This window comes from Aptenodytes patagonicus, chromosome 6, assembly GCF_965638725.1.
Source record: "Aptenodytes patagonicus chromosome 6, bAptPat1.pri.cur, whole genome shotgun sequence".
In the NCBI taxonomy this organism is placed as follows: Eukaryota; Metazoa; Chordata; class Aves; order Sphenisciformes; family Spheniscidae; genus Aptenodytes; species Aptenodytes patagonicus.
The window spans coordinates 13,511,497-13,532,443 of NC_134954.1; the positions used below are offsets into that span (position 1 = coordinate 13,511,497).

The 20,947-nt window shown below is 66.4% G+C and overlaps 1 protein-coding gene and 2 non-coding genes across 15 annotated transcripts; all 3 read left to right on the forward strand.

Moving 5' to 3' along the window:
* The first annotated feature begins 153 nt into the window (after window positions 1–153).
* Window positions 154–19,225, forward strand: EIF4G1 (eukaryotic translation initiation factor 4 gamma 1). Of its 13 annotated transcripts, none has more exons than XM_076341248.1 (35): window positions 154–212; window positions 1,351–1,411; window positions 2,747–2,855; window positions 2,954–3,040; window positions 3,342–3,374; window positions 3,997–4,017; window positions 4,584–4,757; window positions 5,116–5,215; window positions 7,016–7,128; window positions 8,213–8,305; window positions 8,393–8,459; window positions 8,825–9,709; window positions 10,937–11,025; window positions 11,227–11,413; window positions 11,780–11,913; window positions 12,166–12,303; window positions 12,495–12,668; window positions 12,744–12,941; window positions 13,207–13,353; window positions 13,448–13,684; window positions 13,766–13,870; window positions 14,282–14,435; window positions 14,543–14,643; window positions 14,744–14,846; window positions 14,966–15,068; window positions 15,728–15,984; window positions 16,079–16,194; window positions 16,358–16,530; window positions 16,687–16,812; window positions 16,903–16,984; window positions 17,224–17,322; window positions 17,448–17,582; window positions 17,676–17,757; window positions 17,834–17,974; window positions 18,088–19,225. In XM_076341248.1, exons 3-35 carry the CDS (start codon window positions 2,781–2,783, stop codon window positions 18,267–18,269), a joined length of 4,911 nt encoding a protein of 1,636 aa, XP_076197363.1. In that variant the 5' UTR covers window positions 154–212; window positions 1,351–1,411; window positions 2,747–2,780; the 3' UTR covers window positions 18,270–19,225. The 13 variants fall into 13 exon arrangements, with proteins under 13 accessions (XP_076197363.1, XP_076197368.1, XP_076197369.1 ...); XM_076341253.1 differs by having other exon boundaries at window positions 14,978–15,068; XM_076341254.1 differs by having other exon boundaries at window positions 12,184–12,303.
* LOC143162650 (small nucleolar RNA SNORD66) lies at window positions 11,070–11,146 on the forward strand. Its single transcript, XR_012995741.1, has one exon. It is a non-coding gene; the product is annotated as a small nucleolar RNA SNORD66 (small nucleolar RNA).
* Window positions 12,348–12,420, forward strand: LOC143162651 (small nucleolar RNA SNORD66). The gene has a single exon (XR_012995742.1). It is a non-coding gene; the product is annotated as a small nucleolar RNA SNORD66 (small nucleolar RNA).
* Window positions 19,226–20,947: the final 1,722 nt, after the last annotated feature.

Below are 20,947 nucleotides of genomic sequence, written 5' to 3' on the forward strand. Positions count from 1 at the left end.
GTGACAGCGGCGGCAGGGGCGCGGGGCCGGCATCACGTGCCGCGGGCGGCGCCCGGAGCGGCTTCGGGCGCGGCGGCCGGCGCCCCGCCCCCGCGCGCCCCTCCCCCGCGGCGGCGCCCGGCCCCGCCCCTGCGCGCGGCGCGGCTCCGGAAATGGTCGTGCTGCGCTGCGCTGCGGCTGCGTCGGGCCGCGCGCGCTGAAGGAGACTGAAGGTAACGGGCGGGGGCGGGGCGGGCGCGCGCCGCGGGGGGGGGGAGGGGGGTACCGGTACCGGGCCGCGCGCCGCTGCCCCGGGTCTCGCGCCGCCGGGCCCCGCCGCGCCGCCGCCGCCACCACCACCACCACGTGGGCGCCGCCCCGCCGCCGCCGGCCCCCTCCCCTCCCCTGCCCTGCCCCGTCCCGCTCCGCTCCCCGCCGGCCCCGGCCCGGCCCGGCCCCGCCGGCCCGGCGGTCCCGCGCGGCGCCGCTCCGCGCCCACGTGCCGGCCGGTGCGCCCCGCCGCCGCGCACGTGCTCCCGCCGCCGCGCCCGCCTAGGCCCGCCGCCGCACGTGGCGCGTGCCCCGCCGCCCCCGCCCCGCCGCGCCGGTGCCGGTGCCGGTGGGGCCGCGGGCCATGGCGGCGGCCGGCAGTGACACGTGTCCTTGGCAGAGGCCGCCGCCGCCGCGGGGGGGAGCGGGGCCGCCGGATGCCGCACCGGGCCCCGCGCCGCGCCCCGCCGCCCCGGCCCCCCCGCGGCCTCCGCCCGCGTATCCCTCCCGCCGCCAAGACGGTGCCGGCGCCTCGGGCCTACCCGCCGTCCCGGGACGGAGCCGGCAGCGCCAGCCGGCCGGGCCGCCGCCTCGGCCTGGGGGCGAGGCCGGGCTCGGGCCCGGCGGGGCCGGCTGCTCCCGGGCCGGCGCCGCGGCCTGGCCCGGCCCCGCCGCCGGGGACCCCCGCCTTGTTTTCCCCCCCGGGCGCCCGGCGACTCAGCCCCCGCCGCTGCGGAGCCCTGTCTTCCTCCCCCCCGGTCCCCCTCTCGGCCGTGGCCTGGCTGCCCCGGCGCCCCCCCCCCCCCCCCCCCCCCCCAGCCAGGGCCCGGCCTCGGGCAGGGACCCCCCGTCCCGGCTGCGGGCCCAGCGCAGGCCGCGGGCCCCGGCCTCTCCCGCCGCGGGGGAGGCGGTGGCCGCGGCGGCTCCTCCTGTTGCAAAACCCCCCGGCGGTTCCCCTTCCCCCCCCCCCCGGGATGGGACCTGCCTCTCCCCGGGCACCGCCGGGCCGGCCGGGGAGGGGGCAGTGCGGGACCCGGGCTGGGCTCCCCCCCGGCGGGGCCCGGGCTGATCTCTCTCTTCCCCCTCCCTCCTCTCTCCAAGTCAGTCGGATGAACGGTCTCTGCAGGCCCGCTCAGCCGGCCCAGGTTTTTCCCGCGGGGGGGTGAGTATCCCGCTCGCTCCCGGTTGTGCCGGTGGTTGGGGGCCGGGGAGGCCGGGTCTGCCCGCGCTGGGGCTGTCCCCAGGCGTCCCCTCCCCTGTGTGACACCCCCTCCCCCCCCCTCTGTTTTTGGAGTGACTGGTGCCAAGGCCGAGCTAAGACGGCGCAGGCCGCCGCATCCCAGGGCTGGGCAGGGCAGGCGTGCCGGGTGGTCGGTGCCCTGGTGAGTAGGGGGCCGGGGGGTTCAGCCCAGCCCCTGCCGCCTCCTGAAACCCTGGCAGGACCCATCTCCCCTGCGATTGTGACTGGGGGAGGGACCCCCGTGATGGGGTGGCACCCCCCCCCCCCCCCACGCCAGGGTACAGCCCTGGGGGAGTCAGGGCACCCTGTGGCCCGGGGGTGCCGGCGTGGCCTGGCGTCGATGGGACGTGCCTGGCAGTGCCCCGCAGCAGGGCTGGGGGCCGGCGGTGCTGACGCGGCCGGGCGTCAGGTTACAGGAGGCACCGCGGCTGCTCCCTTGGGTGCCCCGGCCGGCAGCGGGCTCGCCGGGTGCCACGGGGTGTGGGGGACCCCCGGCAGGGTGCGGGGTGGGGGCACCACCTCTCCTTCCTGCCCCGGCGGCCTTTGCACTGGGGCGGGGAGAGCGGCACCGGCTGCCAAGTCTCTCCTGGGACAGCCGGGAGGGTGCCCGGGCCGCCTGGATGGCGGGGGTTGCGGGCTCCCCCAGGCAGGGCAGCGGGCAGGAGCGTCGGTGGCGTGGGGGGACGCGGGAGCTGCTCCCTGCCCTCCCCGGTAGGCGTTTGCGGTGTACGCCAGGGACCCGGCGCCACCGGCAGGAACAGGTTTGGCCGGCCGGGGGAAGCGCTTAGTAGGTCAGCTGGGGTGGAGCCGGGCACGGCTGACGCCGGGGTGCCGCCGGCCCACCCAGCCCCCCGGAGTTGGCGGTGGCCTGGGTGCTGGTGGCAGGTCACGGGCATCGGTGTCTGCTTGTGTGGGGAGCCTGGCTGGGCTCTGCGGGGTCACCTCGGGGGGTGTCAGTCCTGATGGTGGGCATGGCTGAGTTTAGGGCAGGATGCGGGGCTTTGCTCCGCAGGGCATGGGGACCTGCCTGGGCTGGGCGGCCTGGCAGTGCTCGCCCTCTCCGTGTGCCCCAGTGGGGCAGGAGGGGGTGGCTGGTGGTCTGTGCCCTGGCGTGATGCTGTCCGTGGGGCACGGCTGGTGTCTGGCTTTACGCTGAGGGGCTGGAGATGCCTCGTTTTCGGGGCTGATGTGGACAGGAGACGGATGGCCGGGGTGCTGCCCGCCTCCGGCTTACGCCTGCTGTCCCTGTCCCCGCAGATAGCGAGGGGATCCTTATGCACAACCCCATGAAATGAACAAAGCTCCACAGCCCACAGGAGGAGCCCCGACAGCCCCGCACCCTGCCCCTTCTCCCGGACTGCCGCAGGTAACCAGCCCCTTCGGGGTGGGGGGGACCCAGCTTTGCCTCCCCGGTTTGTGCCGGGGGCGGCGGTACCATCTCCTTCCCTCCCTGCCTCCCTCCAGCCGACGTTCCCACCTGGTCAGACGGCACCTGTGGTTTTTAACCCGGCACCGACCTCACAAATGAATACGCCTTCTCAGCCGCGCCAGGTAAGGGCTTTGCCCCAGGTTGGAGGGAGCGATGTGGGGGGGATCCAGCAGCTTTCTGCCTCCTGGCTGGGTAGCCCCCACTGCCACAGTGCTCGGGGGTGCGAGGAGCCCTGTGGTTCCCCCCGGGGCCGGCGTGCGCCTGCGAGGGGAAGCGTGCCCGCGATCCGGACCACGACTGCTGCCTGGGGACCTCCCATCCCTGGGGTGGGGGGGCAGACTCCTCTGGCCAGGGGTGCCCACCGAGTGACTGCTCTTCTCTCCTTCCTCCCCTGCCCCAAACCTCCCTCTCCTCCTCTCTCAGTTTCCAGCAGGGCCTCGGGCTATTCACCAGCAGGTACTAACCCGCTTCCCCCACCCCGCATGCCGAGCACCCTGCCCTGACACTGCACAGAAACACCCACCCTGGGCATGAAGGGGCCGGGGAGCACCTGGGGACCCCAGAGTTGGGGGACGGGCTGGTCTGGGGAAAGTGGGGGACACCCGCTTGACTTCGGGGGGCTTTCCCTGCAGTGTCTCCCCAGTTTCCTCCTTGCATGAAGCCTGCAGCATGTGGCTGTGCCTGTGCTAACCCTGGCCCAGGCTGCTGCTTCTGCCTGCACCCTTCCTCATCCTCCTTTTCCTCTTCCTCCCCACTTTGTGGGGGTCTCCCAAGGCCCTGCGGTGCCGTGCAAGGCTCTGGGCCTCCATCAGCCCTCTTGTGTGGAGGAGCTGCTGGGGACAGATCTGGTGATGTCCTTGGCTGTGCCAGCTGGGAGCTCCACAAACCCTTCCCTGCCCCTTGGGGGGTCTCTACAGGGGACCCCAGTGGATTTGGGATGTAGGCACTAGGCAAAGGGCTCCCCAGCCTCCTCTCCCCTCCTCTGCCAGCCACCCTGCATCCAAGCCCTGTCCCAGTGCGGGTAACTCCGGTCTCTCTCTTTCTCCTTTTCCCTCTGTACGCGTGCGCTTGCTAACAGGGAGGATTCAGGTCTCTTCAGGTAATGCTTTCTCCTTGCCCCGGGGTGCGTACGCGGACCCTTCCTTGCCCACTTGCTGCTGGGCTTGAGCTGCTGCTCCTGGGGATGCTCTTGCCCAGCAAAGAAGCTGGGTCAGGATGAACAGCATGGGCCTGGCGGGGGAATAGCTGGCTCCACACGCCCTGGCTGTCCGGCTCTGGCGTGGCTTGGCACGGTGGGACTACAGGTCCCAGCATTCAATGCGAGCGCCGGGAACCGGTGCGAAGCACGCCGGGACCTGCCGCCGCTGAGCTGCGTGCGGCCGTGGCCGGCTCCGGGCGCTGGAGCTGCCGGCCCCCGTCGGGCTGGGAGGGGGCCGCACCGGGCATGAGCTGGGTTGGGTGGACCCAGGCGGCCGCCCCGCAGGTGTGTGGGGACAGGACGGTGCTGGGGTGGGGGGCAGCTCCGGGGAGCGCGGCGGGGGGCTGCATCCTGGTGGGGGGGGTGTGTGTGTGTGTGTGTGTGGGGTGTGTCTCCCCCCTGTGTCCGTCGGTGCCAGGTGGGGGTGCTGGTGCTCCACCTGATGCCGTGCCCCGTCTCTCCCCAAGCATTTCTACCAGAACAGGGCGCAGCCTCCCGCCAGCGCGTCCCGCGTGCAGAGTAACACGACGGCCCGGCCCGGCCCCCCTGCCCATGTGTATTCGGCCGCTTCCCAGGTGATGATGATACCCTCCCAGATATCCTACACACCTTCCCAAGGAGCCTATTACATTCCCGGACAGGTGAGGGCTGTGCCCTGGGCTCTGTGGGAGGGGGCTGGGGTGGGCACCGGTGGGGGTTGTTGCCCGGGGTTGGAGCCCAGGTCTGTTTTGGGAGGGTGGAAGAGGTCCCCCAGGCTCTCTGAGCACCCACTGATTTGAGCGGGGTGTTGCCTGGCTCTGTAGAGAGGCAGCAGGCAGCACTGGTCCCCCTCCCTGGCAGCCCCCCGAGGCGTCTGGTGCCCACTTTGCCTGCGCCCTGCTCCCTGCCCTGGCGCCCAGCTGGTTCACAGGCAGGTTTTGGGGGTATGTCAGTGGTTTGGGGGTACATCCGTGCCCTGCAGAGGAGGTAATTGACCTTTCTTCTTCTCCCCCACTGCAGGGTCGCTCCACGTACGTCGTCCCAACCCAACAGTACCCGGTCCAGCCTGGCGCCCCTAGTTTTTACCCTGGAGCCAGCCCCACAGAGTTCGGGACTTACGGTACAGATGGGGAGAGGGGTTGCTCTGCTCCCTGGTGCTCTTCCAGCCCCAGCACTCCCCCCTTTTTTTGCTCCCCTGCCTCTGGCCTCCCTGCAGCCCCCTGTGCTCAGGAGCTGAGACAGACCCCTCTGCCTTTGCCAGCTCGCTGGAGCCATCTCTGTGACTCCATTACAGGCTGTTTTCGGGGGCAGGAGGTGTTGCCCGTCTCCCAGCAGCACTGAGGGCTGCGCATCGTGTCCCACCGGTCCATCCACCCCCCGCCCTTTTCCAAATCGGGGCCGTTTAATGTTTAACTCTTCTGGCGGAGGGCCGGGGCAGACTTTATCCCCTGCTCCCCCTCGCTCACCATCAAGGTGGTGAGCAGTTTTGTGCTTGCTGACCCCCCCTCAGCTCCCCGTTCCCCAAGGAGCCGAGCCTGGGGTGCTAGGGCCGCTCCGTGTCTGCCCTCTCCCGGCGCTGGGGAGTGGTGGTGTCAGCAGCCCCCCCCTTCTTCCCCCCGCTCGCATGTGGCCACCCGGGCTGTGACTATATTTAGGCTTGGTTGGTCCCGGGAGGCCCGGCAGACACAGAAATGTGAGCCGAGGCCTCCGGCCCGGCACAACAGCAAAGCATAACCGGGGCAGAGATGGGCTTCTCCTGAGCCAGGTACGTGCCCGTCCTCCTTCCCTCTTGTCCCGGGGCCCAGCTGGCCCCTCGGAGGAGGGAGGTGGCCCCCGGCAGCGGCCGGCTCCCGCACTCAGGCCAGGGCATGCTGCTCCTTTGTGCCTGGTGCTGGGTCATCCCCTGGGTGTCTCTGCGGGGTCCCGGGATGGGTTTGCCCCCTGCCTCCCCTTTGGGGCTGTGGCTGTTCCCAGGGGAGCTGGCAGCAGCATGCCCCTTGCCCACAAGACTGGGTGGGTGGCCTGGCATGGCGTGCCCCTCGACAGGCAAGACGGGCTGGCCTTCCTGGTCCCCAGGCCTGGGCAGCTCAGGGTCTCCCTCCCTCCCCTCGCGCCTGGCCCATCCCGGGGTGTGAGGCCCCTCCGGTGCTGCTGTGTCCCCCCTGGGCAGAGGGAGGGGTCCCTGGCTCAGGGACGGGGCAGTCACCAGAGCACCTTGGGTGAGTTCCAGGCTCAGCACAGCCAGGAAGGTGCTGGAGCCAGAGGGGGCTGGGGCCCAGCTGTGCCTGTCCCTGTCCCCCCCCGCAGCCCACATCCCTGTGGCACCGCTCTGGGGGTGATGCCTGCGGATGCCCTGGGAGGAGCGGAGCACCTCTCAGGGGCTGTGCCAGCCCTGGATGGGGTCCAGCTCTGCCTCCGGCCCCCGGCACGGCTCCCTCCTCTGGGCTGGGCTTGCCGGGGCTCGGGCTGCGCAGGGAGCCTGAGCCCCTCAGCCTGCGTGTGAATGGAGGGTGCGGACCGGGCTGCCTGGTGCCGCCCTCGGGCTGGTGCTGGCCCCGGGGAGATAAGAGCGCTGGCAGGAAGGCGGCCGCCTGTGAAGCCAGGACACCTGTACCCGGCATGGCCGAGCGTCCCGGCAGGGCCGTCGGTGGCATGGAGCCGGTGGGCACGGCGGGCGCCCGCGGGGCCCGGCTGGGCGTGGGGGCGGTGCGGGGACGCTCTGCTTCACGGGGAAGGAATTTGGTCAGGCCTGTCAGGCGGGTTGGGACGATCCGGCCCGGATGCGATGGGGGTTCGCTGCAGAGTGGCACGGGCTCCCCAGGCTCCTGACAGACCCCTGTTGTTGGGGGATTGGGGGGGTCCCCAGGACGGGCTTGGAGGATCTGGGTTGGCCGGTCTGACGCTCTCTCCTCTCCTCCAGCGGGTGCTTATTACCCGGCACAGGGGGTGCAGCAGTTCCCGGCGGGGGTCCCCACCGCCCAGGTCATTGTGAGCCAGCAGCCGCCGATCCCCCCAAAACGAGAGCGCAAGACGGTAAGGAGCAATCCGCCTCCAGGCACGGAGGGGCTTGCATGCAGGAGGGGATGGTGCCAGCCCCACGTGCCTGCCGTGTGCAAGATGGGATGTGGTGCAGGACGCCGGGGAAGGGGGGTGGTGCACGGCCGTACCCCCCCAGGCTGGGGGGCTCAGTGAGGGGACCGGGGTGCGTGGCGGGTGCTGGCGACCTTGGCCGTCCCGGCGGGCAGTGTTGTGCTGAGTCACGGCTCCCGGGGGGGGGCGGGGGTGCCGCGGCTGCCAACTGCTGTCTGCTCCCGGAGATGCCGGCGCTCGGAGGCCTCACGCGGGGCCTATTTATAGCGGGGAGCCGGGCGGCTGCCGGCATGGCCCTGCGCTGGGGGGCAGGGGGTGCCGCTGGGCTGGGGAGGGGGGATGCTGGCGTTTCCTCAGCAGAGGGGCCTCATTGCCCCTTGCGCTCTGCTCTTGCTGCCCTGGGAGCACATCATGTTTGGGGGTGGGGAGAACAAGACACCTGGCTGCATTATGCCCCTCACCGGAGTCCCGGACCCACACGTCCCCGCCACTCAGCCCCCAGCAGGGTGCCTTGTGGCTCCTGCTGCACCCACAGCAGGCACGGGGCCAATGAGACTGCGGGCATATGGGCTGTGCCTGGGGTGGCACGGAGCCCGCTGTGACTTTTGCGTGCCGAAGCCGGTCCCCTGTACTGTCCCCAAGGCGGGGTGTGTGTGTGTGTGGGGGTGTGTCCCCGCAGCTCCTGTGCCAGCGTGGTGATGCCTTGGTATCCCCTGACCCCTGGAGATGGGCACTGGCCTGGGGACATGGTGCTGGCTCTGGCTGCCCCATGCTGTCCCTGCCTGCTGGGCATTGGGACAGGCTGGTGTCTGTGGGGCGCTGTGCCCCGTGGGGAGGGGAGGTGGCACCCACCAGTCCCCAAGCTGCACGTGACCAGGGCAGGCACGGCGCTGAATGGGCCTCTTGCCTCTCCCCTTGGACAAGGGGGTGTCCTAGGGGTGTTGGGCCCAGGGAAAGGGGGTGGCCTGTGTGCTGTGTCCCCCACCCCACTGACAGCTTCCCCCTCTCTACCCTGACCCGCGGACAGATCCGGATACGAGACCCCAACCAAGGCGGCAAAGACATCACTGAAGAGATCATGTCTGGAGCAAGGACCTCATCCACCCCCACCCCTCCACAGGTAAGGGGACTCCCTGACTCCCCCGCTGGGGCAGCGGGATGTGCATGGGGCCCTGCTGAACTCCCTCTTTGCCCCCCCCCCCCCCAGGCTGGAAGCAGTTTGGAGCCCCAGGCCAACGGAGAGACTCCCCATGTAGCAGTTATTGTCCGGCCAGGTAAGTGCCCGCGCCAGGGGGTGGGTGTGCCAGCCAGCATGGCTGTTGCCAGCCTCCCTGTTGTTGGCACTGAGGGGTGCGAGATGCCAGCCCTGCCGTTCCTCGGTTCACCTGGGGCTTGTGGGGTCAAACACGTTCCCTAGATACCTGGGGACTAGTGTCCCCATGTTGGGTCCAGGAGAGTTTATGGGGGCTGTCTGCTCACCCCAGCTGTCCCCTGGACGACCCCCGTTGTCCCTGTCACCCATTTGTGATGTGGGTTGGCACATCTGTCCCTACTGCTCTTGCAGATGGAGGGATTTGGGGGGGGATGCAGGGTCAGCTGGGGATTGGAGAGCCCCCCGTTAATGCCACCCATCTTGCAGATGACCGCCCAAAGCCCGCACTGGTGGTGAGCAAGCCCGTCTCCCTGGAGCCTAGCAAGTCGGCGTCCCCGTCGCCTCCCCCTCCCCTCATCCCCGAGGTGGAGCCCGTGGTGCTCTCGGCCGTGACGCTGGTGCCAATGGAGCCCCCCGTGGACGCGGACACTAAAGCGGAGCTGGGCGAGGCGCCGCCCGACCCGCACAAGACGTTTAGCGCCATCACTACAGTGCCAGGGACTGTGGAGCTGCCCCTCGTGCCCGCACCCGACATGGACACGGTGGCTGCGGAGGAGGAGGAGGAGGAGGAGGAGGTCGCCATTCCCCTCCCGGAGCCCGCCCCGCAGGCGCCTGTGCCCCCCGAGGTGCCGCCGGTGCCCGTTGTCCCCCCGATGCCAGCCGTGCCGCCGGTGTCGGCCACGCCGTCGCCGCCACCCGTCGTACCGCAGGCCCCCGAAGCGCCCGCCAAACCTGCCTCCCCCAGCCCCCCACCGCCCCGGGAAGAGCCCTGCCCCGAGCCTGCTGCTGAGGCCAACGGGGTCTTAGAGGAGGCGCCCGAGCTGGTCCCCGAGGCGCCTGTGTGCCAGCCGGTGCTGGTGCCCGCGCCAGTGCCCGTGCCCACCCTGGACTCCCCCATCACCCAGCCTGAAGAGCTGCCCCTGCCCAACGGGGTGGAGGGCACCAGCAAAGCGGAGCCAAGCGAGGAGCAGGCAGAGTCGGATGTCAGCCCCATCTCGGAGCCTGAGGAGCCGGCCCAGCCTGGCACCCCTGCCTCCCCCCCGGCAGAGGAGGAGGAGGAGGAGAGCGAAGGCCCCGGTGAGGCCCAGGAACGGAGCTCGAGCTCGAGCCCGGCCCCTGCCCCTTCGCAGACCTTGGAGGCGACCGCGCAAGGTTGGGAATGCTCGGCTGGGGCATACGGGGCCGTGGGGTGCCCCAGGGTGGGCGTTGGGTGACATGGAGGGGTCACCCGGGTGCAGTGCTAGGCATGGGGTACGGGGAGGGTATCGGAGAGGGGGATAGGGTTAGGTGACCCAGGACGCCTGGGTGTGTGGGGGGGGAACAAGGTGCCTGTGGATGGTGAGATGGGGGGAGATGTCTGGGGAGTGCATCCGTACGCAGGAGTATGGGGTGGGTATAGAGGGGTGTATGTGTAGGGTGCCCTGAGTCGTGGGGAATGGGGTGCCATGAAGGAGGTGTGTTTTATGTGATGCCTTATGCAGAGGTGTAGGGTTGGGTGTATTGGGGTTGTATCTGAGGGCTGTCCCCAGCCGTCCGGGGGCACAGGGAGGTGCAGTGGGTGGAGGGGTGGCAGGGGAGATGCGGGGCTGTAGCTGTGTGGGGCACCCAGTGTAGGGGTATGCAAGTACATAGGGGTGCTTGGGGAAAGTGGGGTGCCCTGGGGATGTGCTGGGGCAAAGATGTGTCATTTTGTTTTGGTTTGTTTTTTTAAGCACCTTGCACAGGAGTGTGGGGGTTACATAGGGGTACTGGGGGAGGATGGGGGAGATGGGTACACGGGACATGTTCATACGGAGCGCCCTGTGCAGGGATACAGGGGGGGCTGTAGGAGGGTGACCGGGGCCAGATGTGCTTCTGGGGAGCACCTCTGTATGGGGTGGTGTATAGGGGTGCCAGGGAGGGGAGCGTATATGGGGGCAGAGGTGTGTATGGGTGTATCCCCGTAAGGGCTGCCCTGCAGAGGGGTGTGGGTGTCTGCAGGGATCCCGAGGAGGATGGGGAGCGCTGCACTAGGAGAGAGATGTGGATGGGGTGCTTCGGAGAGGCACAGGGTAAATCGGGGTGCAGTGGCTGGATGGGGAGGGGTGTGAGGTGCGTCTGTACAGGGTGTATTCTGGGGTGCATGCTTAGGGAGCGGGGTGCCTTGGTGGGGGTTTGTGTAGGATCCACAGGGCTGCAGATGCCCAGGTGGGTACATGACGTGTTTGGGGACGGGTACTGTGCTGGGGTGGCAGGACCATGTCCCCGTGGCTCCCTGTGGCCCCATCGTGAAGCTTGCCTGGTGTTACTGGGGCCTCGCTGGTGACCCCGGAGCTGGTGTCAGGGTACGCGGGGGAATGGGAGGGTTCCTGTCCTTCACCTCCCTGCCTCTGCTCCCAGTCGCCGTGTCGGTGCCAAAGAAGAAGCGAAGGATGAAGGAGCTGAACAAGAAGGAGGCAGTAGGCGATTTGCTGGATGCCTTTAAAGAGGTGAGTGTCCCAGGGGTGTCTGGGGTCACCCTGTGTCCTGTCTCCTCCTGTGATGAACTCTGCTTTGTGCCATCGTGTCTGGGCCACTGATGCTCCGTGATGGTAATGAGGATCTGAGGGGGGGCGGATGCCTGGGTGTGTGGTGGAGGGGGCAGGACCAGGCTTGCGGGGTGACTGCTGTCCTTGTCCCTCCCGATGCAGTCTCAGATCAGTGACAGTGCCTCGGAGGCGGAGAACAAGCCCCCCGCATCTGCCCCTGCCCGCGAAGTGGAGGACGCAGCCCCCGCCCGTCCACAGGAAGAGTCGGAGGAGACGTGGGAGGAGAAGGAGGACAAGCTGGCCCCGGAGAAGGGCAAGGCTGCCGACCAGAAGTACCGCTACAAGGAAGGTGAGCTGTGCCTTGGCTCTGCTGGGAGCCACCACCTCTGGACCCAGCGGTGGGGAGGGTGGGGGTGACATGGTCCAGCTGTCCTAAACCTCATGCTTTCCTCCCATCTTGTCCCCGAGCCTGGCATGGGGTGGGGGACAGAGGCCCCAGCGCGAGGGTCCTGGCAGGAGGCAGGGAGCTGGTGGCATCAGGCTTTCTGTCTAAGCAAGCAGCGTCGTGCTCATGGCGTACCAGGCTGGGGCAGCTCTGTGGTTGTCTACATCCTACCTCGCTGGTCCCTGGGTGGGCCCAGACCTGCCGCAGCTTGGGATGGAGGATATGGGACAGGTCACATCAGGGTCTCCCTCTTGCCCCCCCCCACTGCAGAGCAATGGAAGCCTCTGAACCCTGAGGAGAAGAAGCGATATGACCGGGAGTTCCTGCTGGGCTTCCAGTTCATCTTTGCCAGCATGCAGAAACCCGAAGGGCTGCCCCAGATCACGGACGTGGTGCTGGACAAGGTCGGTGCGGCCCTGGAAATCGGTGGAGTGTGGGTGGTGCCCAGGTGGGGGTCTGGCTCCTCTTTGTGCCTCGTCAAGGCAGGGCAGGGACTTACCTGCTGTGCTCAGGGTCCTGTTGCAGCATCTGCAACGAGCCTTGAGCCTGGGGCCAGTGTGTGGGGGCACCTCTGGGGCTTTCTTTCCAGTTCCTTGTCCCGGCACTGAGGCTGGGGGATGGATCCGTCCCGCTCCTCTGCCCCCGGGCATCCTCAGCCCTGTGTACCTTCGCAGGCCAACAAGACCCCACTGCGGGCGCTCGACCCCATCCGCCTCAGCGGCATGAACTGCAGCCCTGACTTCACCCCCTCCTTTGCCAACCTTGGCCGGCCCGTCATGGGCAACCGGGGCCTGGTGAGTATCTCCTCACTTCACCCACGCCGTCCCCCTCTGCCTCTCTGTGATGATCAAGCCTTCGAGCCGCTGTGTCTGGGCCACTGATGTCCATGATGGAGCTGAGGATCTGAGCAGGCGGATGGGGACACCCTGGGAGCTGGCCCGGCTGGTCCCAGAGCAAAGAGCTGAGTTTCTTCTTCCTGTGTCAGCCCTCGGGGTTGGGTCCCCGCCGCTCCCAGCAGAGCCAGAGGAAGGAGCCCCGCAAAATCATTGCCACTGTGTCCCTCAACGAGGATGTCAAGCTGAACAAGGCCGAGAAGGCCTGGAAACCTAGCAGCAAGCGTGCCTCCGAGGAGGAGGATCCTGAGAACATCAAGACGCAGGTGGGAGCTGGGGCGGGCGGTGGGAGGGCAGGGAGGGGACGTGCCAGGCTCTCGCTGACCTTTCTGTCCTCGCAGGAACTGCTCCGCCGCGTCCGCAGCATCCTCAACAAGCTGACGCCCCAGATGTTCCAGCAGCTGATGAAGCAGGTGATGGAGTTGTCCATCGACACGGAGGAGCGGCTCAAGGGTGTCATCGACCTCGTCTTCGAGAAGGCCATCTCGGAGCCAAACTTCTCTGTTGCCTATGCTAACATGTGCCGTTGCCTTATGGGGGTGAGCAGGAGCTGGGGGATCTCCTGCCGAGCTGGCAGGGGTTTGTTCGGGGGCCTCGGCTGAGCTCAGCAGGGTGCAGGTCCTTCCGTGTGGGTTGGGGAAACTGGGGCGTGTGGATGGAGGAACAAGTCCAGATTTTTAGCAGGGCATCATGAGGGCGTAGGGTAGCTTTTCCCTGGTTTGAGCAGTGCCTGGGCCTTAGCTGGCCAGCTTTTGGGGGAGACGTGACTCATGCTCCTTGCCTGGGTTGTACTTTTCCCTGCAGCTCAAAGTGCCCACAACAGACAAGCCCACGGTGACTGTGAACTTCCGCAAGCTGCTGCTCAACCGCTGCCAGAAGGAGTTTGAGAAGGACAAGGATGACGATGAGATCTTTGAGAAGCGGCAGAAGGAGATGGACGATGCCAGTGCTGTGAGTTGGGGTGGGAGGCTGTGGCTGAGGGCTGGTGTGGGCATCCTCGGGGTGCCTCTGGGCTCTGAGCTGCTCTGCTGTGCCCTCCCTGCAGCCTGAGGAGAAGGCGCGCATGAAGGACGAGCTGGAGGAGGCGCGGGACAAGGCCCGCCGGCGATCCCTGGGCAACATCAAGTTCATCGGAGAGCTCTTCAAACTGAAGATGTTGACGGAGGCCATCATGCATGACTGTGTGGTGAAGCTGCTCAAAAACCACGATGAGGAGTCTCTTGAGTGCCTTTGCCGCCTGCTTACCACCATTGGCAAGGACTTGGACTTTGAGAAGGCCAAGGTACCCCTTGCCCTGCCCTGTCCTGCCCTGCCCTGCCCTTGCCTTTGGGAGGGATGTGACCGTGACTCTGTCCTTCTATAGCCCAGGATGGACCAGTACTTCAATCAGATGGAGAAGATCATCAAAGAGAAGAAGACATCATCCCGAATCCGTTTCATGCTGCAGGATGTGATTGACCTTAGACAGGTAAGGTGCATGGCCTGCTATTGCCCGGGGACTGTCCTCTGTCCCCTGTTTGGTCCCATGGGGCTGCTGGCCTGTGTCCTCTGAGTGCCAGCAGTCCCTGCATCCCCGGGAGGGGAGAGGTGGGTATGTAAGCTGTTGCCAGCCCCAGAGACACTATGCTAGCCCCCAGCCCTTGGTTAGCATGGTAGTGGTAGTGGGCACACAGTAACTGGCGGCTGTTTAATGCAGGGGGGCTCCGGAAACTGAGCCCTTTTGTGCCAAAAGCTGCCACAGCACACGGGGAGCTGTGATGGCCGAGGCAGGAGACCGGTCTGAGGCTTTGAGGGTGGCATGGCTGGGAAGGGGGAATGTCTCTGCCTCCGTCCTTCAGCCAGCTCAGTGCCCTCTTCCCTCCTTCCCTGCCCTCTGCAGAATAGCTGGGTGCCGCGGCGAGGAGACCAGGGCCCCAAAACCATCGACCAGATCCACAAGGAAGCAGAGATGGAGGAGCATCGGGAACACATCAAAGTGCAGCAGCTCATGTCAAAGGACAAGAGGAGAGGACCCCCCGGGCCATCCTCCAGCGGTGAGTGCCTGGGCTCGGAGGCACCTGAGGCTGCCAGGGGTGGGTTGCTCCTGCTGGGCACCGCTCAAGGCCGGGCTGCGCCTTATGTCTGTCCCCCTTGTGCCCAGGTGGGCGCGGGAGCCTGGTTGCAGATGATGGCTGGAACACGGTGCCCATTAGCAAGGGCAACCGGCCCATTGACACCAGCCGGCTAACGAAGATCACCAAGGTGAGGCTGGGGGTGCAGTGTGGGCAGCTTGAGTCTGCTGCCTGGCCCGGATCCTTCCTCGGTGTGGGGTTCAGAGCTGACTCTGTCTCTCCACCTGCAGCCTGGATCCATCGACTCCAACAACCAACTCTTTGCGCCGGGCGGGCGGCTGAGCTGGGGCAAAGGCAGCAGCGGAGGGTCTGGCGCGAAGCCTGCAGATTCAGGTAGGCAGCATGGGGCTGGCTGGGTGCCGTTGGACGGGATGGGAGAGGGGATCCTTCCCCCGGCGGTTCCTGTACCGGGGAGGTGCCGAACTCTGAGACTCCCCTCTTTTCACACCCAGCATCTGATTCAGGGCGACCAGCCACGAGCACCTTGAACCGCTTCTCAGCGCTCCAGCAGTCGACCCCTGCCGAGAGCCTGGAGTCCCGCCGTGTGGTGCAGAGGTGAGGGGCCAGCCCTGCCTTGGCGTGTGCGTGTGTTGGTCTGCAGCCCAGGGAGGAACCCCCCCGAATCGGGCAGTGGTCGGTCAATACGTAGGCAAACGTATGGCATCTGGGCTGGAATAATCCCCTGTGGCAGGATAGGGCCTTGGGAGGGCTCGGAGTCGGTGGTGAGTCCTTGCGGCAAAGAAGGCTGACCCCACCCTGGGCATCCTCCCCACTGTTCGGCACTTGGGGGACCACACCTGGGTGCTGGGTCCTGTCTAGGGGTCCTGGTACCAGATGGACATTGATGGGCTGGAGGGAGTCCTGTGGAGGCTGGAGCACGAGGTCCCCAAGGAGAGGGAGTTGGGTTTGTTCAGGAGAAGAGGAAAACAAAGGGGGATCTTGCCACAGTCTGCGGCAGGGGAAAGGTGTGGGCAGGATGGGGCCAGGCTCTGCGGAGCCATGCCAAGGGACAGAGCAGAAGGCAAAGGGCATGAGTTGGAACAGGGGAGAAACAAGGAAAAGTATTTTCCCCTGAGGGCGGTCAAGTGCTAGAAGAGGCCCTGGAAAGGGCTGGGATTGGAGTGGGTCAGCCTTGCCTCACAGAGCTCTGCAGTCTGGGGTCAGGGAGGGTGGCGATGGGCTCTTCATGCTGTGTTCATCCTTCTCCCACCCAGGAGCAGCTCCAGCCGCGACAGGTCAGAGAAGGCTGGGGACAGAGGGGACCGGGAGTCACGTTCGGAGAAGGGCAGCGACCGCCTGGAGCGTCCCGACCGGGGGGAGCGGTCAGACAGGAACAGGTCTGCACTCACCAAGAGGAGCTTCAGCAAAGAGACAGAGGACAGGAGCCGAGAACGGGAGAAGCAGGGCGGCCCCGAGGCCGTGCGCAAGGCTGCTAGCATGACGGAGGAACGGGACAGGAGCCGAGAGACCAGTGAGCTGGGGAGGAGCGGTGTCCTGGGGGTCTGGCTGCAGCCTGGGGCTCTACCTGTCCCAGGCGGTGCCTGATCCTTGCTCTCTCCTCGCAGTTAAGCAAGAACCAGCACCTCCCGCAGCATCCCCCAAGCCCGCGCTGTCGGAAGAAGAGCTGGAGAAGAAATCCAAGGCGATCATAGAGGAATACCTGCACATCAATGACATGAAGGTGAGAGGAGGGGGTGGCCAGGCACAGCACCATATGGCCCCCGTAACATGCCATCTGCTTCCCTGGGCGGTAGCACTTGAGCAGGGTGCCGGTGGTGCCTGGATGAGGAAGTGGGGAGCCAGGGCTGGCCGTGGGGCAGTACTGACCCCCCTTTTCCCCGCAGGAGGCCCTGCAGTGCGTGCAGGAGCTGGGCAGCCCCTCCTCGCTCTACATCTTCGTGCAGAATGGCATCGAGTCCACGCTGGAGAGGAGCACCATCTCCCGCGAGCACATGGGGGTCCTGTTGTGCCAGCTGGTGAAGGCAGGCACGCTCTCCAAGGAGCAGTACTACAAAGGGTGAGGGGCTGGGGCAGCCTGGCCCTGAGCTGGTATTTGCCCGGCTTTGAATTCGGCCCTGCCTTGAGCGTGGCTCATCACTGAGACCTCCCGAGGTCTCTCCCAGGCGAGGGCATGGGGGCTGCTGGGTCCCAATGGCCCCCCTCTGCCCTGCAGGCTACGGGAGATCCTGGAGATCGCAGAAGACATGGAGATCGACATCCCACACATCTGGCTGTACCTGGCTGAGCTCATCACCCCCATCCTGCAGGAGGAAGGCATTCCCATGGACGAGCTGTTCAGGTGAGGGCTGTGCCCCTCTGCAGGGCTGCCATGGGGTCCCGGGGGCCTCCTGGGGACAGGTACCTCAACTGGGTCTCTTGTGCCCTGCAGGGAGATAACAAAGCCCCTGGTGCCCATTGGGAAGGCCACCACGCTGCTGGTCGAGGTGCTGGGCTTGTTGTGCAAGGGCATGGTGAGTGCATGGGGCTCACGTAGCTGCCGGCTGCTGCCTCAGGGACTGGCAGCCTGCTCGGGGGGTGGGGGGGGCAGGCTGGCATGCGGGGATTGAACCCCTTTGCCACCAGAGGGGATGGCAGGGGGCATTCCTTGCTGTGTCTCGGTCATGGGGGTGGCATGGCCAAGCCGCAGTATCCCCCTCCCTGGAGATGGAGGGCATGGGGTGCTGATGCTGACTGTCTGTCTGTCCTGCAGAGCCAGAAGACTGCAGGCAAGTTGTGGCGGGACGGGGGCCTGAGCTGGAAGGAATTCCTGCCTGAGGACCAGGATGTCAACAAATTTGTCACAGAGCAGGTGGGAGCTCAGCGGTGGCGAGGGGCAGAGATGGGCCGTGGGGGGACCCTGGAGGGGTCTTGCTGCCACGAGCGTGGTGTTCCCCTGTGCTGCCTTCAGCAGCTCATCTCTGCCTGCTCCCCCAGAAATTGGAGTACACGATGGGGGACAGCTCGGACACGCCGAGCCGCAAAGAGCTGACCTCAGAGGAGCTGTGCAAGCAAATGGACAAACTGCTGAAGGAGAACCCGAACAACCAAAGAATATATGACTGGATTGAGGTGAGGGTGTGAGCGCAGCGCCCACGGGTCCAGGGGCTCCCTCCTGGCTCGCTCCCTCCCCATCTCACAGCCCCTCTACCCTCCCTCCTCCAGGCCAACCTGAGTGAGCAGCAGGTCTCGTCTAACACGTTTATCAGGGCCCTGATGACGTCTGTGTGCCACTCGGCCATTGTCTGTGAGTACCAGGGTGAAGCGGGGGCGGGGGGGTCTCCCTGCCCACGCCGCCCCCTCTCACACCCCATCTCCTGCAGTTGAGAATCCCTACCGCGTGGATGCCGTGGTCATCCGCAACCAAGCCAAGCTGCTGCAGAAGTACCTGCGGGATGAGCAGAAAGAGCTCCAGGCGCTCTATGCCCTGCAAGCCTTGGTGGTGAAGTTGGACCAGCCTCCTAGTGAGTGTCGCGGGACGGGTGGGCTGAGGAGCGGGATGGTAGGCACGTCCCCACCCCAGCAGGGTGGCTGGTGGCTGGGGAATGGCAGGGGCCCCCCTTTGTCCTCCCCCCAGACCTTCTGCGGATGTTCTTTGACGCCCTCTACGACGAGGATGTCATCAAGGAGGAGGCTTTCTACAAGTGGGAGTCCAGCAAGGACCCGGCTGAGCAGCAGGGCAAAGGGGTGGCTCTCAAATCGGTGACGGCCTTTTTCACCTGGCTCCGGGAAGCCGAGGACGAGTCGGACAACAACTGAGCAGCCGTGAGGAGGAGGAGGAGGAAGGGGGGAGAGAGAGCGGGGGACCCTGGGGAGCAACTCCATCCCCTCCCACCCCCGGCCCCCCTGGACTTGCTGATGCTGGGGCCGAGGGACCTGCTGTGCCCCCCGCAGCCCCCCTCTCTCTTTTCAGTTCTCCTCCTCTCCCTCCTTCCCCTGTCCCGGTTCTGTTTGTGAGGCTTGTACTAGTTTGTCACGATGATAATAAATGGATGCTGATGGAGGCAGCTGTCGCGGTGGGTCCCCTCGGGGCCCCTCCTCTCCACCCTCCCAGCGCAGGCACACCGGGTCTCCGAGAACGGGGCAGAGCACCCCCGGACTCGTGTCATGGGGAGGGGGGACGGGATGGGGACATATCTCTCCCCTCCTCTCCCCCCTTCTCTTCCTCCTCCCCACTTCTTGCTGAAATATAGAGAGATTATATATATATAAACTTATTAAATTTGGTTTGGGGACAGGAACGTGATTTCTCCCCCTCCCCTGTCCTCTCTCTATTCTTCCATCACTGCCTGGACACACCACCCCCCCACCCCCCCATGGTTTTTTATTTTAAATATAAATCATTCCCCCCCAGCTCCTGCTCTGACACCTGGGGAGGGTGCTGGGGAGGAGGGGGGGTGACCCCTTCTCTCTGGGCCAGGCTGAGTCCCCTCCTCCCCCCTCCCCTCCCCCCCCCAAGTTCCCATCCTCCTCCCAAACGTTTAAGGCCACAATTGGGCAAGCGACGGGGCGGCCCCCCATCCGCGTCCCCTGTATTTATAGAGCGCCGGATGTGACGAGCCGCACGTGTAATTATTAAAACAAGGATTCAATTACTGGTCACGTGAATTTGTAAATAATTTTTTTTGCTTTTTTTTCTTTATGGAGTATTTAATTGAAGATTTAAAGGCATCTTTTCACCTTAAAACTGGAAATAAAAGAACATTGCTAAATAATGCCCCGTGTGCCGCTGTTGCCGCCCCCCCCCCCATGTCCCTTGCGCCTGGGCTGGCACAGGGGTGCCAGCCTAAGAGCCCAGGCAGGGGCCAGCTTCCCCCGGCACCCCAAGGCAGAGACGGTAGGTACCCCCCACCCCGGGGCTGGGAGGGTGGCAAGGGGGTCAGATGTGCCTAGAGCCAGGCCCCCTGGGACCCCCCTCGCCAGCTCTGCCTGGCACAGGGTGTCCTGTGGTGGAGTGGGCAGCCCTGCCAGCACCCTGGCTGCGGAGCAGAGACCCAACATCCCCAAGCGTTCCTTTTCCTGCGGGCACGGAGGTGGCAGGGCCTGTGTCGTCTGCTTGGGCTCTGCCTCGGGGCAGGAGATGGGAGAGATGAGCTGGGCTCCCCTCACAACCTCTTTTGAGGGGAGCCGCCTTGTCTTGCAGGTGGGGTGTCCCTGCTGGGGATGGAGGTGAGGGTGGGCTGGCCCCCCTCGGGGCCGGGCTGGTCTTCGGTGTGTTGGGCTGCCTCTTGCTGAGTCACCCTGGCCATGGCCCAGAGGGTACAAAATAATTAACGGGAGGCTGTTCCCCAGATTAGAGGCTGGTCTGTCTGAGCTGCAACCCTGGCAGCACTAATGCTGGGAAGCAGTTGGCAGGGAAAGGCCAGCAGGGCCTGTGGGGGGGTACTGGCCAGGAGCTTCCCCCTGCCTGGGATGTAATGAGTAAAGAGGGAGGCCCTTAGGCTGCTCCTGTACGCTGCTTGCCCTGGCCCTGTGCCCCTCTGTGCCAGGGAAAAGGTACCGCAGCGTTAATTGCTATCAGTAGGTTTCAGAATGAACAGATATCTTTGGCTGCAGGTTAACCCCTCAGCCTGGCGTCAGCCCTGGCCTGGATCTCCTGCAGGGGAGGTCGCTGTGGTGCCGTCAGATGTGATGCCCTGAAGCCTGCACCCACCTGCCCTAAACGCAGCTCCAGGGAGGTGGGACCCCCAGCCCCCTGTCAGGGGCTGTGTGCTCCCTCCGGCACCACCAGCACCTCGGGGGGGGTGTGTGTGGGGGCAGGGCCAGAGCCCCCCTTTCGTGCGCAGGCCTGGGGCTGAGGGGTGCCGTGTTGCTGGAGGGTCCTTGTCCCCCCCCGGGGCTTGCGGGGGGCCGGGGGCTCTGGGGGCTCTGGGGGCGGTGGTGCCCCGGGGCCGGGCGGGGCGGCGCTGTCCGCGGTGCTGGCACGGCGCTCTCCGCGGTGCCCGGCCTTCCTCTCCTCCTCCTCCTCCTCAGCCCCCTTCTCTTCCTTCGTCCATCCTCCTCCTCCACCTCCCCCCCCAGCGTCCCCCCCCCTCTTCCTCCACCCCCCTCTTCCTCTTCCTTCAGCCCCCCTCTTCCTTCATCCTCCCTGGCTGCCTTCATCCCCCTTCTCCTCTCTCTCCTCATCTCCCCTTCCTCCTCCTCTTCCTCCCAGCCTCCCTCTCCCCCCATCCTCCCCTTCCTTCCTCTCCCTCATCCTTCATCCCCCTCTGCCTCCTCTTCCCCAGCCTTCCTCCCGCCCTTCCTCCTCCTCCTCCTCCTCTCCCTCCTCCCTCCGTCTCCCCATCCTCCTCCTCTTCCTCCCCATCTCCCTCCCCCCTCCCGCCTCCCCCTCTCCCTCCTCTTCCTCCCCCAGCAGTGACGTCTCTGGACGTGCTGCTCCCCGGCCCGGCGCAGGCACCGCTCGGGGCTCCGGCACCGCTCGGGGCTCCCGCACC